The sequence below is a fragment of the Daktulosphaira vitifoliae genome, unplaced genomic scaffold, assembly GCF_025091365.1.
Source record: "Daktulosphaira vitifoliae isolate Bord-2020 unplaced genomic scaffold, ASM2509136v1 Scaffold_1, whole genome shotgun sequence".
Taxonomy (NCBI): domain Eukaryota; kingdom Metazoa; phylum Arthropoda; class Insecta; order Hemiptera; family Phylloxeridae; genus Daktulosphaira; species Daktulosphaira vitifoliae.
In genome coordinates, this window is record NW_026099572.1 from 57795142 (window position 1) to 57812435 (window position 17294).

A 17294-nucleotide genomic window follows, 5' to 3' on the forward strand; every position below is an offset into this window, starting at 1 on the left:
TATTATCCTTAAATATTATCTCGATAATACNTTATCCTTAATATTATCCTTAAATATTATCTCGATAATACTGAACTGTACATACTGCATTTACCTAGAATAAACGAGTATTTCCCTAAAAATCGTATGTTTTACAGGATTTTTACTCTAGTTCTATAAATAAAATTAGTCATTATTTATTATTAATTGTTATACGATTACATTGATATATAAATATGAAAATTTTAGTTTTATACATATAAAAAATAATTATGCCATTGATAAATTCATGTCTGAAAATGAATCATTTAATTGACTATTTAATTCATCTTCTTTATAGTTGTCATTATTATGAGGGAATATTACTAACATCTTACCATCTTCTGATAACTCTTTTAAATGCACTTGCTTATTTCTATCAATACTAGAAATGTAAGAATCCGATAAGATAAGAAGTATGTGAATTAAATCCTCATTAGTATTTAAGCGCGAATTCTTTCCGGTGTGATGTTCTTGGTACATTTTATAATCTTTATTGCGACTCTCTTGTACCTCCTCAAATAAGTTGCCTAAAATAAATGTTGATATTCTTCATTATAGTAACTATAATCTTTTGTCATATTACCTATAGGAAGTGGCGCATATTGAATAATATGAGCACCGTGTAACAAAATTTTATGCACCGACGCCGGCATTTAGTACCACGGATACAATGATATAAACAATTTAGCTGTTAAAAAAAAATATTCTTCAAAGGCCTTTATGTTTATTGTATATCCGCTCGCTATTACCGATAAAATTGTTCCACAGCGCTTAATTAAATTAATATCAATCCCAGTACAGGAGGATGACAATTCAGTGTTTTTAAAAATTTCCCTTGCAGTATTGCCATCGTTCGTAGTTCCATGTCCTATAATTGGACAATAATGAATATATATTAGACAATATTAAATTGTATAGAATGAATTATTTTTTAAATGTTTTAACATTTTAATATTAAATTAGACTAAAGTATCACATACCTAAAATAAGCGTATGTTTTACTTCAAAGTCGTCACTACTATCATTGCTATCATCACTACAGCATCTAAGTTCAAGTGGCACAAGAGAGAACATGAACATTGTTTGGTCAGTTGTACAAGGGTTGTTATTAAATTTTTGATTATATTGGGTCTGACCACTACTTCCGTCGCAACCTCATTTATAAAACATTTCTAATAACTTTTTGCCAATTTTTACCTCGTTGATAGCTGGTATTTGAAAAATTCTTTTAGTTGTGTGATCTAAAAGATTCGGCAAGGGTATTATGGTACCAGATTCACTAATTTTAACATTATCGGGATAACATTTTTGTTTAGCGCTAAAAATTTTTTTATAAGATAGATAAATATTGCAATTCCTCTTTTTAGCTCCTAATCTTATATTCATACACAGTTGTTTTGTAAGTTGATTGTCTACAATAAATGCTAAAGCTTCATCAGCAGTATAAGAAATAGGTTCTTTGTTACAAAAATCTTCAATTGTCATTTTCATTTGGGGGACACTATTAGGAGACAACAGTAGTTTAATAAATAAAGCAGCCTCATTTCTTTTTCCAGAAACAAATAACTTTTTTTTTTCTGCACATAAAATTTCAGGTGACGTCATTGATGTCATAGTTAATTTTTCGCCGCATTGTTCGTTCTGAACATTCAGTTAAATCAACGAAAGGTCGGCCTTTTATTGTTTTAGTAGATTTTTTTTTATTGAAGGTATTTTAAATGGTGTAGTAAGCCATTCTGAATAATTTTTCAAAAACCTTTCATGATGATGACTAACCTTAGTCCATCTTCTAGAAGTATCCAAACAAAATACTAATATACTTTTTTCAACTTTTTTTAAAAAATGAGTACTCCAATTTGCTCCATTATATTTTTGCTTTAAAAAATCAAAAATTACTGCCCTTGAGTTATTGTTTGTTATGTTTTTTAATCTAATACCATTTTTTTTAATGACTTGAATCAGTTGTTGATTTGAAAAAGAAATGGATGATGAACAATCAGAAACTAAAATAAATGTATAAATTTAATATTGTTAAAAATTATAATATCGAAATTGAAAAAAAGGTTTAATCTTAAATCTTATAACAATCATATTATTTATTATATAGCATTAAGATCGAAAAAAAAATGTATTAAAAATGTATAACTTGTTAAACAGTTTTTCTAGTAAAATATAAATCTACACACATTTATAAATTGATTAAATAAGGGTATAAACTATTTAATAATAACTTACCACGTATTTTAATGTCCATTTAAAAAAGTAATTTTAAAGGTTAAAAACTTATAAAAAAAAACACTATATTGAAAAAATGAATAGAAAATAGAGAGATTAACACATGGAGAGTGGTTAACTTTATGGCAAATAATATAACGAGGAAAAAATTTTTCGTCAGATAGATATACATTCAAAATAACTTAAGCAATACCAAATCTTATCGATGAGTTCACATCATGTCATTTATTAGTGTTAACTTATGAGGATGCCTATAAAATCGTAATACAATTTTTAGGGAAATACTCGTTTATTCTAGGTAAATGCAGTATGTACAGTTCAAATATTATCGAGCGCTAAATTTGTTTTTTTCATGGTATAGCTGATGACTTGCTCTACAAGCCACATGTATGGATTAACGTGTAATTTTGCGTAATTTTTAGTTAATTTCTTTAAACGAGCAAACTAGAGAAAAAAACGAAATAAAATCGAATTTTTTTTAAGTATAAATTTGTTAAATTCCACAAAAATAAAAAAAAACTTTTTTCCCCTTTTTCATTTGACAAAGGATATCTTTTTTAGTAGGAAAAAAAAATTTTAATTTAAAATTATATTTTAAGGCATAAAAATAATGTACAGAAATAAACTCAAAATTACTGAAAATACGGATAAATTTTAGAAGTATAACATTAAAATAGCTCTACACCCTCATTAAATCAACTTATGCCCTTGAAAATTTTTTATTAAAACCCTTAAGTATGATATTAATGTGTTTTGCTAAAAAAAAAATTTTAATTGACTTTTAAAAAAAGGTACTTTTGGCCGCCTAAATCGGCGTTTCATTCTACTGTGTGCCGGCGCGATGTTCTTTAAAACAAAGACATTAGCTCAGAGACTAGCTACCCAATAAGTATAAGATTAGAATACACTTAATCCAATAAAGTTATTATAAAATTAGTTTAAGTCTCAGTTTCAAATGAAAAATTGTGACCTTTAGCTCTGTTCACCACCATGATGTTCGTTAGAACAAAAACATTAAGCTCTAAGCCTAGCTACCTAATAAGAAATGTTCACAATAAATTTTTACTATTATAAAAAATGTATAGTTTAGTTTGAATTTATTATTTATTTTTATAATTAAATAATTTAAAAATAAGGTTTAATATTTAAAATATTAATTGACATTTCTTTCAACAAGAAGAAAAATAAATAAATAAAACACTATTATTTAATAAACAAATGAACTTAAATAAAAAGATTCATCGAATCAAAATTCACTTTAAAATTTTAAGTGTCATTTAATTTAAAAAAAAAAAAATATTCCAAGTTTAAATAACTAAAAAAAAACGAATAAGTCCCAGGGAGTGAAATTTTGAATAGAGCGTCACAGATTTTGTGTATTTTAAATATACCGAAACAACTGGTTTTGACGGGGGAATATGATTTTTTACAGTCAGAAGGGGATAGTCTATCAATCTCTAGCGTGATCTTCAAAGTTGAGGCTTTCTATTCCAATTAGATAATTATAATGGAGTCCCTGCATTTAGGCGTTACTTAAAAATCTGTACAATTATTAGATTTTATCTAATAAATAAACTCAACTATAAACATGGATACATCCTTAAGCACTTTAAGCCGCAAGACAATCCATGAAAGCTTTAGCAAATCTCATAACTATTAAGTGGATATAATCAAGAATGAAGAGTATTTAAATTATTATACTAAGTTGTTAGGAAAAGTAAAATAGAAAAAGAGATGGTTGAATGCAATTTAGGGTGATATGAGAACTACTGGTGCTTGTATAGGTGACGTGACAAGTGTAAGCTCAGAACACAATAGACTGACTTCAAGTAGTTAGGATATATGCGAAAGAAAAAAAAACATTAAGCATTATCGTTTAATTTAAGTTTTTAAATGTTACATTACCTAATAGAATTTATCTTATTTTGTATTATAAAATTTCTTTAAAATTAAATTTTCTTTCAAGTTTAAAGAGTATCTAATATCTATATTATGAAATACAATTTTTTCTTGGGTTTTATTTATAAAAATGACTTTAAATAATTCATTGAAAAATGTGTTTCTATTTGATTTTTCTATTATTGATTTTCTAAAATCGTTGATAAATATTTTTTCAAAATACGAGTCTTAAATAATTGAACGTATGAAGCTACATAATAATTTTAACAAAAACTTAGACTTATAATATTATTACAATGACATAAAAAAAAAAATGTGATTTTATATGGTTTAAAAGAAATATTTTTTTAGTTGAGTTCGCTGAGAGTCCTAAAATATTTGCCGCAGCAGACTATTTGAAAACATCTATTTGTGTTTACTCAGATGATTCATTTTTAAAAGGGTGGCACTTTTTTGCAGCAAATAACTTATTAAACACAAAAGAAGATGAGAAATGTCTATACATTATTAATCACGGAGAGCACTACGATGTTGTGGTTGACACGGTAGATTAATAATTTATAATAATCTTTAAGAACATGCTTTAATAAAAACAATAAATATTAGACATAATAATTTATTTTCATATAGAAAATAATAAAATAGAAAAAACTAATTTATACAATTACATTAAAAAACAATGTAAGCCACAAAATTTTGAAAATCGATTTTTCAAGTGTATTATGCAATTTTTGACCTAGGGCGTCTGTTTTGAAAAAAATTAAAAAGCACAATATGTTTTAAAATTTCTCAAAAAGTATTGGATTTATGTTCATATAACATTAAATATACAATAAATTTTAAATGTTGTCAATTATCTCATTCTAACAATATCAGAACTTTAATTAATTTTTTTAATTAACAAATATTGCTTGTATTTTCTTAATATATAATATATATAAGTAGAAGGTGGTTTTTTCAATTTTTAAGGGGAATGTCTTCAACTAGATATAATTTGTGATCTTCTGACATATCGTTAAAAGAAATTGATCCAGTGAGAGCTGAGAAAACGTGACAAAAGACAAAAAAAATCGCATTATGATAAAAGTAATACCGTCTCAGCTTCGTATCGAAGCTAAACATTTATTTTGCACATTTTTTAGGTACAAAAAATCTTAATTTATTAGTTTTTTTTATCATTTTTTACTTTGTTATAGTTTGCGATTTAATTGCTTCATTAAATAAATTCAGTAAATCAAAAGTATATTAAATTTAACCGTTATGTTATTAATATAATTAGGAAATTAAACTATTTTAAAACAGTCAGACTTAAATTAGTATTATACATTTCAATAGTAGTAAATTAATTAAAAATGAAAAAATAATCATAAAATAATAATTATAAAAAAATAGTCTGTAATACAGACGCGTAAGGCTCTTAGGGCTCCGGGTCTGGGGTGGAGCCCCAGCTAGGTGGAACCTAGTAGTAAATAAATTTAAAATAAACAAATTTAAATATTTAGTAATAATAATTATTACTTATAATACACTTTATAACAGACTTATAATAAGATTTTTTTAAATTTAGTTATTAAAATAACCATTATGATTTTTTCAACTTGGCAAGAATTTTTTACTCTTTTTTATTAAAATTATTTCAGTTTCCAATAGGAACAGAACCTTTAGATGACACTGAAATTAAAGTAAATATTGTTTTATCTTTAAATAAATTTAAAATAAACATAAAAACTTTGGTTGAAATTATTTGCACCGTACTATTAATAACAAAAAATATATATTATCCCTTATTTATAATGTTATACAATAAAAACGGTAGCACAGTGGGGTCGAGGCACAGTGTGGACGAGGCATAGATGGGACAAGTATAGATGATATCTGACAGTGATTAAAATCACTATCATAAGAAACGCTTCGATGCAAATCTGTAGATAGTGTTTCCTTTAGAGAAATTGGTGAAATATTTTAAAAGCAACATGAACTCTTATTTCTTTAATTATATCCTGATTAGTAGTTCTTTGATTTTAAAATATAATATATGAATAAATACTAATTATAGTTTTTAAATTTAGTATGAAATTGTGAGGCCAGCTATGATGTATGGTTAATAGTGTTGGGCGGTTGATAAGAAAGTAGAGCAGAGAATAAGTGTAGCAGAGATGAGAATGCTTAGTTGGATGAGTGGAGTGACTAGAGAAGATAGGATAAGGAACGAGCATATAAGAGGAAGTATAGGTGTTGCGTCAATCGTGGATAAGATGACAGAAAATAGACTTAGATTGTTTAGTCATGGTATGAGGAAAGAAGAATCGAAAGCTGTAAGAACAGTTATAGAAATGAATGTTGAAGGAAGAAGAGATAGAGGAAGACCAAAAAAGAGATGGAGGGATGCTATTGAATGCGATTTGAGGACAGCTGATGTGAGCGTAGAAGATGTGGGAGATCGTGTCAAGTGGAATCTTAGGATAAGGGTGCCCGACCCCAAGTAGTTGGGATTAAGGCAAAGAAAAAGAAAAATATTACCAGATATTCCGGTGGCAATTGACATAATATGATTGTTATTTCGGAATGTACAATTTAGCGTTTAGTTGGGTTTAAATAATATAGCGTCAAATCAATTACCTACTCTATCGGTTGTATCTCAATATACACTACACTTTAATGATACAATAAATAAATAAACTCACACATACACACATATGCATTTATAACATTGTGTCTAATGTAAGTATAACATGATAAAAAGTAACCGTAAAATGAAAAAAATGGAATATAAATTTTATTACTCATATTAAATGTAATGTAACTCGAAAAATATTTGTTTAAATGAAAAAATATAAGATTATATTTTTATTTATAATTGTCTTTTAAACAACTTTTGTGCGAAACTTTTTTTTGTAAGTTAAATATTTTTTTTTGAGAAAATTAAGAAAGCTCATATTTTTGAACTTTTGCGAGGATTTAAAAAAAAAGCTCAATTCCAATCTTGAGGACTATTAGTATGTCATTATACATATTTTAATTCAACTTTTAAAAAAACAAAATTTTTTCCGCAATTTTTCCTTTGTTGACTGGCCTAGATGTCAATTTTAAACTTGTAATTGAGCTAAAAGTTATGGTAATATATTCAATTTATTTTACTATAAACTTTCATAAATCTTTATCAAAAATTTTTCATCAACTTTAAAGAACCAAAAAAATAGGTTAAAATTGAAAATTTGGACTGATTATTTTTAACATATTAAAAATCAAATCAGTAATAATTTGAAAACAAATTTTTTTTTCTTTTAATTATTATTTTATATATATAATTAGTAATAATATAAAAAATTAGAAGTGATAGAAATAGTCTACTTGCAGATTTGAAAACAACGCGAAAAGTTGATTTAGAAAAGTATATTTTTGCTTCTGATGAAAGTTCCTTGTAGTCCAGTGCATTTTTTTATAGTAACAAACAGTTTTTATTGAAAATTATTGTATCAAGCCCTTTAAATTTTTATACACGTAAAAGTAAAGCAAAATATAACTTCTTTATTATTTTTATAATTTCTCCGTTTAAATTACAATATTAAATATCAATTTCATACTAAATTTAATAATTATAATTAGTATATATTCAAATATTATATTTTAAAATCAAAGAACTACTAATCATGATATAATTAAAGAAATAAGAGTTGATGTTGCTTTTGGAATAATCCACCAATTGCCTAATTAAAACAAAAAAAAAAAAAGTTTGTTGGGAATTTTTTCTGCTATTCTGCAAAATTACTCCTTCGTTGACTAGAATGAATCATTAAATAGAAAATTTTATGAGAATTAAAACAATGTTATTTTTAAGATTAATATGCAGTCAGAAAGTTTTATAATTATTATTTATTGTAAATTTATCAGAAAAACTCATTATTTTTTGCATTTTTATCGTAATAGAACACTTAAATAGAAATCATAGTAATCATTTCTAAGTAATTTTTGATATTTAAAAAGATTCTACTATTGAAATATCCAGAACTGAATTAATTTTAATGATTTACTTTAACTAAAAAAAAAAAAGTTAATATTTTGAATCCCTCTTGTGGGCAGGTAAAGGGTTAGATTTATAAAAAAAACCAAATGATAGATAAAGACATGCATCTAAATAAAAAAAAATATACTGATTTGGTCATTTTTGATAAAGTTATAACAATTAACAAAGTTATAAGTTTTATACACTGGACTACAAGGAACTTCCATCAGAAACAAAAATATACTATTCTAAATCAACTTTTCGCGATGTTTTAAAATGTGCAATTAGACTTTTTCTATAACTTCTAAGTTTTAATATTATTAAAAAATAGTTTTTACATATAAAAAAAAATAATTAAGAACAAAAAAAATTGTTTTAAATTAATACTGATTTGATATAATATTTAATATTAATTTGATTATTAATAAGTTAAAAATAAGGAAAATGACATATTTAACCAATTTTGTTAATCGTTTAAAGTTGATTGTTGTAAATGTTTATAAAAAAAAAAAAAAATTTATTTTACCATAACTTTTAGCTCAATTGGTAAGTTTGACATTGACATAATTAAATAGAAAATTTTATGACAATTAAAAAAATTGTATCGTTAAGATCAATATGCAGTCAGAAAGTTTTATAATTACTATTTATTGTAAATTTATCAGAAAAGCTCAATATTTTTTTGCATTTTTATGGTAATAGATAACTTAAATAGAAGTAATAGTAATAATTTCCTAGGAACTTTTGTTGTTTGTTGAAAAGATTCTATAATTGAAATATTGAGAACTTAATTAATTTTAATGATTTACTTTAACTAAATGTACCAATCAAAACAAAGTTGTTAAAAAGATTTACTCAATTGAGTTTATTATAAAATTTGATTATATTTGTAAAAATCAATTGTTAATTCAGGAGAAAAAACAATCATTTTTTTTAGAAATGATTTATATAGCAACACGTTAGAAAAAAATTTGAATATTATAGTCTAATAGTAGCACACACAAACAGAGTAATAAAATTATTAAATTACAAAGTAAAATGATTTAATTTTGTAGTTGAAACCTATCATATCAAACTTCATTCGTTAATAAATATTTTGAAAACATTAGAAATTAATGATTTTAATTGTCTTTATGGAGACGATGTAATAACTAACTGTTTAATTGATAAATTAGAATTTTTTTTTCAATTTTTGAGAGTAATATCTTCAACTAGATACGAATTGTAGTAATTTGACGTATTGTTGAAAAAAGTAGGTCAAGTTAGAGCAGAGAAAATAAATGATAGTCACAAAAAAATATCTTCTCGGCTTTGCATCGAAGCGAAAACTTAAAATATAGTAAAATAATTTTAATACGAATAAGAAATTTCTTCTTGCAAGGGGCGACTAAAGTGATGGGATCCTTGATCTTTATTGAAGTTATTGAATCTAAATGTGATAAAAATCAAACGAGTTAAAATTTATACTAACTTAAAAAGAATTAAGAAAAAATGCAAAAAATTCATTGCCATATGCGGGTTGGAACCTCGTACCCCAAGCGTGTAAAACATAAATTTTACCAACTCGGCAACCGTACGTTGCTTCCGGCGGTTGAAAAATTGGCTATTTAAGCTAGTTCAAATTTCAAAGTTATTTTTCTCGACTTAAAAGAAACAAACATATTTAAATAAGTTTAACTATCTATACTATATCAATTTTAATTTATATAATATTTATGAAAATCTGTACTCCCCTTGTCAGGTATTTTAAAATAAAATAAAATACAAAACCCAGAATTTTAACACAAAAATAGCATATTTTTGCATACGGTAGTCATTTTCACCATGAAGACAAATCCAGAGGTCAAATTTTTTTTTTTCAAATTAAAGTATATTACATAAGCTTTAATTTAAGATATATTTAAAAGTGTCAGTATTTCCGGAATACTTTCAAAAATTAAATTGAAAATATCTTAGTAACAATACGCATGTTTAAAGTTTTGACCCCCCTTGTTAAAGGGGTATGATCCGATTTACAAAAAAAGCGTGCCAGATGAAAGGGGTATATAAATATTTATTATAAAAAAATAATAATATTGATCCATACATTTTTCCAAAAGTTATATAAAATATAAATTAAATAATATAACATATAAAATCGAGATTTTTTTCACGGAAATCGTACGTTTTTCTTTAACTTTGATGTCCGTTTTCACCACGAAGACAAGTCCAGAGGTCAAATTTTTTTTTTTCAAATTAAAGTATATTACATAAGCTTTAATTTAAGATATATATAAAAGTGTCAGTCTTTCCGGAACATTTTCAAAAGTTAAGTTGAAAAAGTTCTACTTTCTATACGCATTTTAAAAGGTTTGCACCCCCCCTGTATAAAGGGAAATGGTCCGATTTTAAAAAAAAGTATGTCGAATGAAAGAAGTATATATAAAGTATTTATCATTAAAGAATAAAGTTGATTCATGCATTTTTTAAAAAGTTATAGCAACATAATGTTAAAAAATGTAAAATATAATATCAAGAATTTTTTCACAAAAATAGCATATTTTTGCATACGGTAGTCATTTTCACCATGAAGACAAGTCCAGAGGTCAAATTTTTTTTTTTCAAATTAAAGTATATTACATTAGCTTTAATTTAAGGTATATATAAAATTGTCAGTCTTTCCGGAACATTTTCAAAAGTTAAGTTGAAAAAGTTAATTTTTTGTAAAAAAGTTACCATTTTGAAACCCCATCCTTTGGGCTGTTAAAGGGTCAAATGTTCACAAAAATATATAAAATGATAGGTAATTATCTAAGGTATCTATAAAAAAAAAAATTATATTGATTCGATCATTTTTAAAAAAGTTATGGCAATTTTAAGTAAAAAAAATTGAAAAAATATCGAAAATTAGCGATTTTTAAATTTGTAATTTTTTGGGGGATTTCCCCCGTTTACGGGGAACGAGGGAATTTTTTTCAATTTTTGAGGGTAATGTCTTCGACTAGATACGATTTGTGATCTTTTGACATATTGTTCATCAAAATCGGTCCAGCGAGAGCTGAGATTGAGCGTTCACAGACACAAAAAAAAAAATAAAAAAAAAAACACATCATAGTAAAATTAATACCTTCTCAGCTTCGCATCGAAGCTAAAAAGTATTAACCCCAACACAATACTACAATAATCACCACTTAAGATAACACAAATTAGTAAAAATTAGTTAATGAAGAAAAAATAGTATTTATTACATATTAATACAAACTGTATTACAGTTAACACAATATAACAATTTACAATAGATCACAGTAAATAAATAAATAAAATTATTATATTTATATAATATTACTAAGTTATAATTTTAATTTTTCAAAAGGCTTTCTTATTTATAAGGGTCTATGTGATTTAACTTCATTACTGCTATTCTGTTCTGTAATTTCCTAAGTTTGTTTTCTAGAATGCCCTAAATGATATTATTTGATATAAGGGTCTTTTCTAAGTATGTTCTCTCACCTAAAACTTCAATAATTGTTCATTAAGTCTATATTGGTGATTTACTATTTCCATATTTTAAGTTTAAACTGTACACTAATGATTGCTACACTATTAACTGTTATATTGTATAATATACAATATAACACTTAATCTCACACACAAAGTTACAATTTTATAAACACTTTTTAGATAGCAATTAGATTAAGGTACTTTTTATGTTCATTCAACTAAATTTCATTTATATATTTGTTTAAAATGTTTACTGATTCTTCTAGTACCGTAAAATTTATCACCAATTCTACAGCTTTCAAGTAAGTGAATAATATTATAATATTATTTTTTACATCGTCGGTAACCTTACATCTATAGTTAGTGTATCTTACTGAAAATAGTCTTTTAACCGACATCATATTGTTGGAAAAACATCAGCTAGTTACATTTACTTATTAAAATGTAATATAAATTCGAAAATCCTGTATAACTGTTTAACTACTTAGTAACAAAAATTATTTTTCAGAAAGATGATGGTACAATAGTTNTATAACTGTTTAACTACTTAGTAACAAAAATTATTTTTCAGAAAGATGATGGTACAATAGTTGATGTAAATATATTAACTTTATTCTTTTCATATCATATAAATAACACATCAGTAGTTTTGTTTAAAAATAATTAATAAATAAATACTATGAAATTGTTGGTTTTGTTACGAATCTTCATTATTCGTATTTTAGAAAACATTTTTATTGTAGAATGTGTTCAAAATACTTATTACTTTTATTATTTACATAGATAAAGTAGTTATTTTTCATTTTTGCAATTATTTTTTTTAGCAGTTCTAGAGAATTTAAAATTTAATGGGTAACTCAAACTACCGGGAGACTTTTCAAATATTATACAATTAGAAAACTCCTTAAATAAATAAGAAAATTCTATATTCTAAAATATAATTTTCATTCCATGTCTACCTATTTTAGTTTCATACATATACATCGTAACTCTTTATGGCAGTATCGGAATTCTTTTTCGACCTTTTTTGAACAATCTATTGAGAGGCAATTGAAACCATAAATATAAAAATTTTAACGTTTATTAATTCTTTATTAATAATAATAAACGAGTAATAATCAATATTAACACAATTAAGTCCAGCGTTAGAAATCTAGAGTTTTGGGCGAAAAATATTGTTGTGACTTTAATATATTTTTAAATAAAAAAGTACATTGTTTTTGCTCATCATATTAGTTACATAACCTTTAAAGTGTCGGATCTTGTGGGAGTACACTTTAAACATTCTTAGGGCTAGCCTTGAATACGGTTTTTTTTATAGTTCATATTTACATTGATAAATTATTTTTATTTTAAAGAAATATATTTTTTCTAGGATACTATATTATTTGACAGTGAAGTAAGTGTATTGTTTTACAATATAATCCATATAATGATTAACAAAGTGACTTGTTAACAATCATTTACAGGATTCTGATGAATTTCTAAATGCAGAGTGTTCTTCAGCTTTTGTAAATCCGGTAAGTAAACAAATAAAAAAAACAATATATACATAATGTAATCATTTTTTTTTTTTTTTGTTAGTTTGCATCATCAACGGAAATAATAAAACCAGTACGTAAATCGGATAATTAAACAACTTTTGAATAGACATTTTTAATTTCTGATTCGTTTTTCTAAACTACAATTATGAAATGAGTGATACAAATCACAGGAAAATTCTATCTGGAATCCAAATAAAGTTATAATTGAACACATTTAATCATTATGGTTAAATTATGGTGAAAGTTATCTAGATGATGTATTTAGAGATAAACGAATTATCTATAATTTAGGATCATTACATATACAATCATTAAGATGATTTTCTATTTTATGTGTAATACTTTATAAGACATTATGGTCTGTTATAATTCATTAAAAAAAAAAACGGACGATTTTGATACCTTAATTTCTTCCGTACATAAATAAAATAAGATTAAATTTTTATATTTTTCACTTCAAAAAAACAGTTGAATATTTTATATTATACCTATATTTTTTCTTTTTTAATGTCATAAAAAGTACGATATATTAGAAAAATAATATTAAAATATTAATATGTAGTATCATATAAATATAAAACTATAAAAAAAACATTTTTCCTTAAATTTTAAGTAAACACAAATTATTCTCCAAAATTTTTTTCGAAATATAAAATCTTTAGTGCTAATAGCATGTAAAAAAAAATTTTATTTTTCCATATAAATCAGCCAATTTTAACTGTACGGAAAAAATTAAAAAAGTTTTTAAAAGATTTGAGAATCGCTATCAAATAAAGTATTTTTTTTAATTTTTGATATAATTTAACTGACGTTATATTGTTGAAAATTATCAGCTAGTTAAATATTCTTATTAAAATGTAATATAAATCCGAAAATTATGTATAATTGATTAAATACTTAGTTACAAAAATTATTTTTCAGGAAGATGATGGTATAGTCNTATGTATAATTGATTAAATACTTAGTTACAAAAATTATTTTTCAGGAAGATGATGGAATAGTTGATGTAAATATATTAACTTTATTCTTTTCATATCATATAAATAACACATCAGTAGTTTTGTTTAAAAATAATTAATAAATAAATACTATGAAATTGTTGGTTTTGTTACGAATCTTCATTAGTCGTATTTTAGAAAAATATTTGATCGTAGAATGTGTTCAAAACACTTATTACTTTTATTATTCATATAGATAAAGTGTGTTATTTTTCAAATATCATTAGAAAAAATAAAAAAAATAATTATTTTTTATTTACAATTTTTATTATTTATAAAGATAAAGGAATTAGAATGTTATAAAAATCAGTAAGATAAGTTACTCTCTATATATATTCCCTATTAAAAGAATTACATCTTGTTTAAACCTTATGAGTGTTAAAAAAAATATACTTATACATGAAAGATAACAACATTATCTTGTTGTATATCGATAAACATAACTGTTTAATATAAATACAATAAACTGTATATCTTATCATATTATTAAAAAAAAACATGTAAAAGAAGTTAAATTCTAAAATTGGTATTAAATCTGTGACTTTAAAGTTTTATAAGTCTATATTTCAATGAAAAATTGATAAATTGAATAAAAAAAATACCATTCTATGCTTATAAAAAGGGCTCTAATTTAAAAATTAATATCAAAATCAAATTATAAAATTATTTTCCGGTGTAATTTATATGATACAATTTTTTGTTTCAATTTATCATCTTTTAACCACTGTGAATCGGTACCTGGTAAGAGAGGAGTGTTATATTTAATATGTTGATTTTGGAGATTTTTTAAACGCAATTTTTCTCTTTACAAAAATAATTAAAATTTTTAATAGTATAATTTTCGCAAATACTGTATTTTTAAAGGAGAGACAAAACAATTTTATGAAGAAGCTCTTCATTAAATGTTTTAATATCCAAATATTTAAAATAATTTTTTTGTTGTGTACTAATAGCTATGAAAGGAAGAAATTAATACTTATATTTAAATTTTATTTTAGGATCTAACAGATCAACTTAGTTATTTAAACGTTAATACAGTAAGTTAAATAACGTATAAAACTTCTCCAATTATTTAAAAAAAATAAATTTATCATAATTTATCCGAAAAATCAAATAATTGAATACATTTTAGAAAACTATCTTCACAATATTATTATCAAAATATTGATTTTTCACTCAATATTATTGTAATAATATATTTATATATTTTTTAAGGTTAATGAATGGGATCAAATAAAAAATGACCCAAGGGATGAAAAATATTTTTTACCAGTTGGCTGGGAATGGCAGTTACAAATAGCTGATCTTTTAAAATTAGACTTTAATGATTTTATATTGTGCAGAACAAAAACTAGGACAGAAAATCAAAAGCTATATGATGGCATGCGTTTAAAAACCATTTTTGTCAATGAAAATAAATTGTCTAGTTTTTTCAGTGCATTATCTTACTGGATATCTGGAAGTACATGTTATTCGAAATACATAAAAATTATTCTATCTGAAGTAATAACTTGATATAAAATTTAGGATATTTCTATTTAATGATTTGTTTTTTAGTATTTGATCCTGTCTTATTATTACCGAGAGTTTTACGACCAAAACACAATACTAAAACGAAAAAATGCTTTATTAAACAACGGTAATATTAATTATGATTAAAAATATAATTATTTATAGTGTATGTAATTAAAATCAGTGAAGTATTAAATTATTTATTTTATAATTAAAAATATTTTTAGAATAACATAGATTCTAAAATAAATGTTTTTTAGATTTGCTTGTGGGGCGAGCTGAAATGTATGTTGCAGCTGAGTTTTTACAAACATCTATTTATGTTTATGCAAACAAAAAATGGTTTTTCATAAGTAGGGATGGACAAAAGGGTGAAATGAAGAAGGAACAGTGTCTGTACTTAGAAAATCCTAAAAAAAATTGGTTTAATGTTGTTATAGATGTAGTAGTATAACGTTAATGTAATGTAATTTTTAATGTAAACATTTCTTTGAAATATAATCTCAATTTAGTTCTTTATTTATTGAAATATTTAAAGGCTGATGGCATTACCTTGTTGTCGGTGTCAGAAACTAGTTGTTTTAAAGTTTACTTAGTATTTTCATTACAACTTGAATTTTACAATTAAATATATAACAATTATAAAACGGAACGATTTTAAATCACTATTTTTATTATAAATAACAAAATTACTATACTATGGTGTCATTGAGAACATTGATGATATATTTAGTATAATAATATACGTACATTTATATATAACACTTACATGTAAATTTGTCATCCAGTAGCAAGACATATATACAAAATTTTTATATTTTGTAATTTCGATACTTCTTTGCTAATTAGTTAGCAACTAAATAGGAAAAAACAAAATTAAAAATTACATTTTTTCTGTACGAGCCTTTCCATAAAATAAAATTAAAAATTATCAAATTGGAGAATATTTAATAATATTCTGTTTTATATCATTTTAATTAACTTTTCAAGATTTTTTTCAAAAATATACAAAAATTAGAGTAATCAAAAAAAACTTAGATTGTTTGTAAATATCTGGTGATCTTTTTATTTATTGAAATAAATTATGATAAATAATTAAAGACACAATAATTCTACATGTAGAAGATAACAATAATTATAGTACTTTTGCAATGGAAAGTAATTTTTACATTTCTATATATACTTTAATTTACTTTGTGACTCCATTTGTATCCTATGTTTGTAACACATCTATAAAACACTTCTATCCTGAGTAATAATTGTGATATTTTTACTGTTATGTTATTGTGTTATATAAATTCTTCTTCTTTTTTTCCTGCTCTTAATTCCATCTGCTTGAGATCGCTTCAATAACATCCCTCCATTCCTTTTTTGGTATTTCTTAAATATATCTCAAATTAAAGCTTATGTAATATACTTTAATTAAAAAAAAACATTGAACTTTGGATTGTCTTCATAGTGAAAACAGACATCAAAGTTAAAGAAAATAGTACTTTTTTTTGTGTACAAATTGTTGGTCTCCCTTTATCTTTTCTTCTTTTCACATTTATTTCCATAACTGATTTTACTACTTCGATTCGATTCGAATATAAAAAATTACGG

At 24.1% G+C, this 17294-nt stretch overlaps 1 protein-coding gene across 4 annotated transcripts in view; it reads left to right on the plus strand.

Annotated features, from left to right (window-relative positions):
- LOC126895268 (uncharacterized) overlaps window positions 1-16211 on the plus strand; it is a 32328-nt gene extending 16117 nt beyond the window's left edge. Inside the window, exons 4-11 of one of the 4 annotated variants that reach the window (XM_050666949.1) lie at window positions 4507-4700; window positions 5796-5837; window positions 11905-11940; window positions 12210-12233; window positions 13014-13037; window positions 13108-13158; window positions 13223-13252; window positions 14168-14275. In XM_050666949.1, coding sequence (XP_050522906.1) covers window positions 4507-4700; window positions 5796-5837; window positions 11905-11940; window positions 12210-12233; window positions 13014-13037; window positions 13108-13158; window positions 13223-13252; window positions 14168-14260 — 494 coding nt within the window. In that variant the 3' untranslated portion in view covers window positions 14261-14275. Of the gene's footprint in view, window positions 1-4506; window positions 4701-5795; window positions 5838-11904; window positions 11941-12209; window positions 12234-13013; window positions 13038-13107; window positions 13159-13222; window positions 13253-14167; window positions 14276-15178; window positions 15218-15395; window positions 15684-15737; window positions 15820-15952 lie in introns of those variants that run through there. The other 3 variants (XM_050666947.1, XM_050666951.1, XM_050666948.1) reach the window with 3 other exon arrangements.
- Window positions 16212-17294: the final 1083 nt, after the last annotated feature.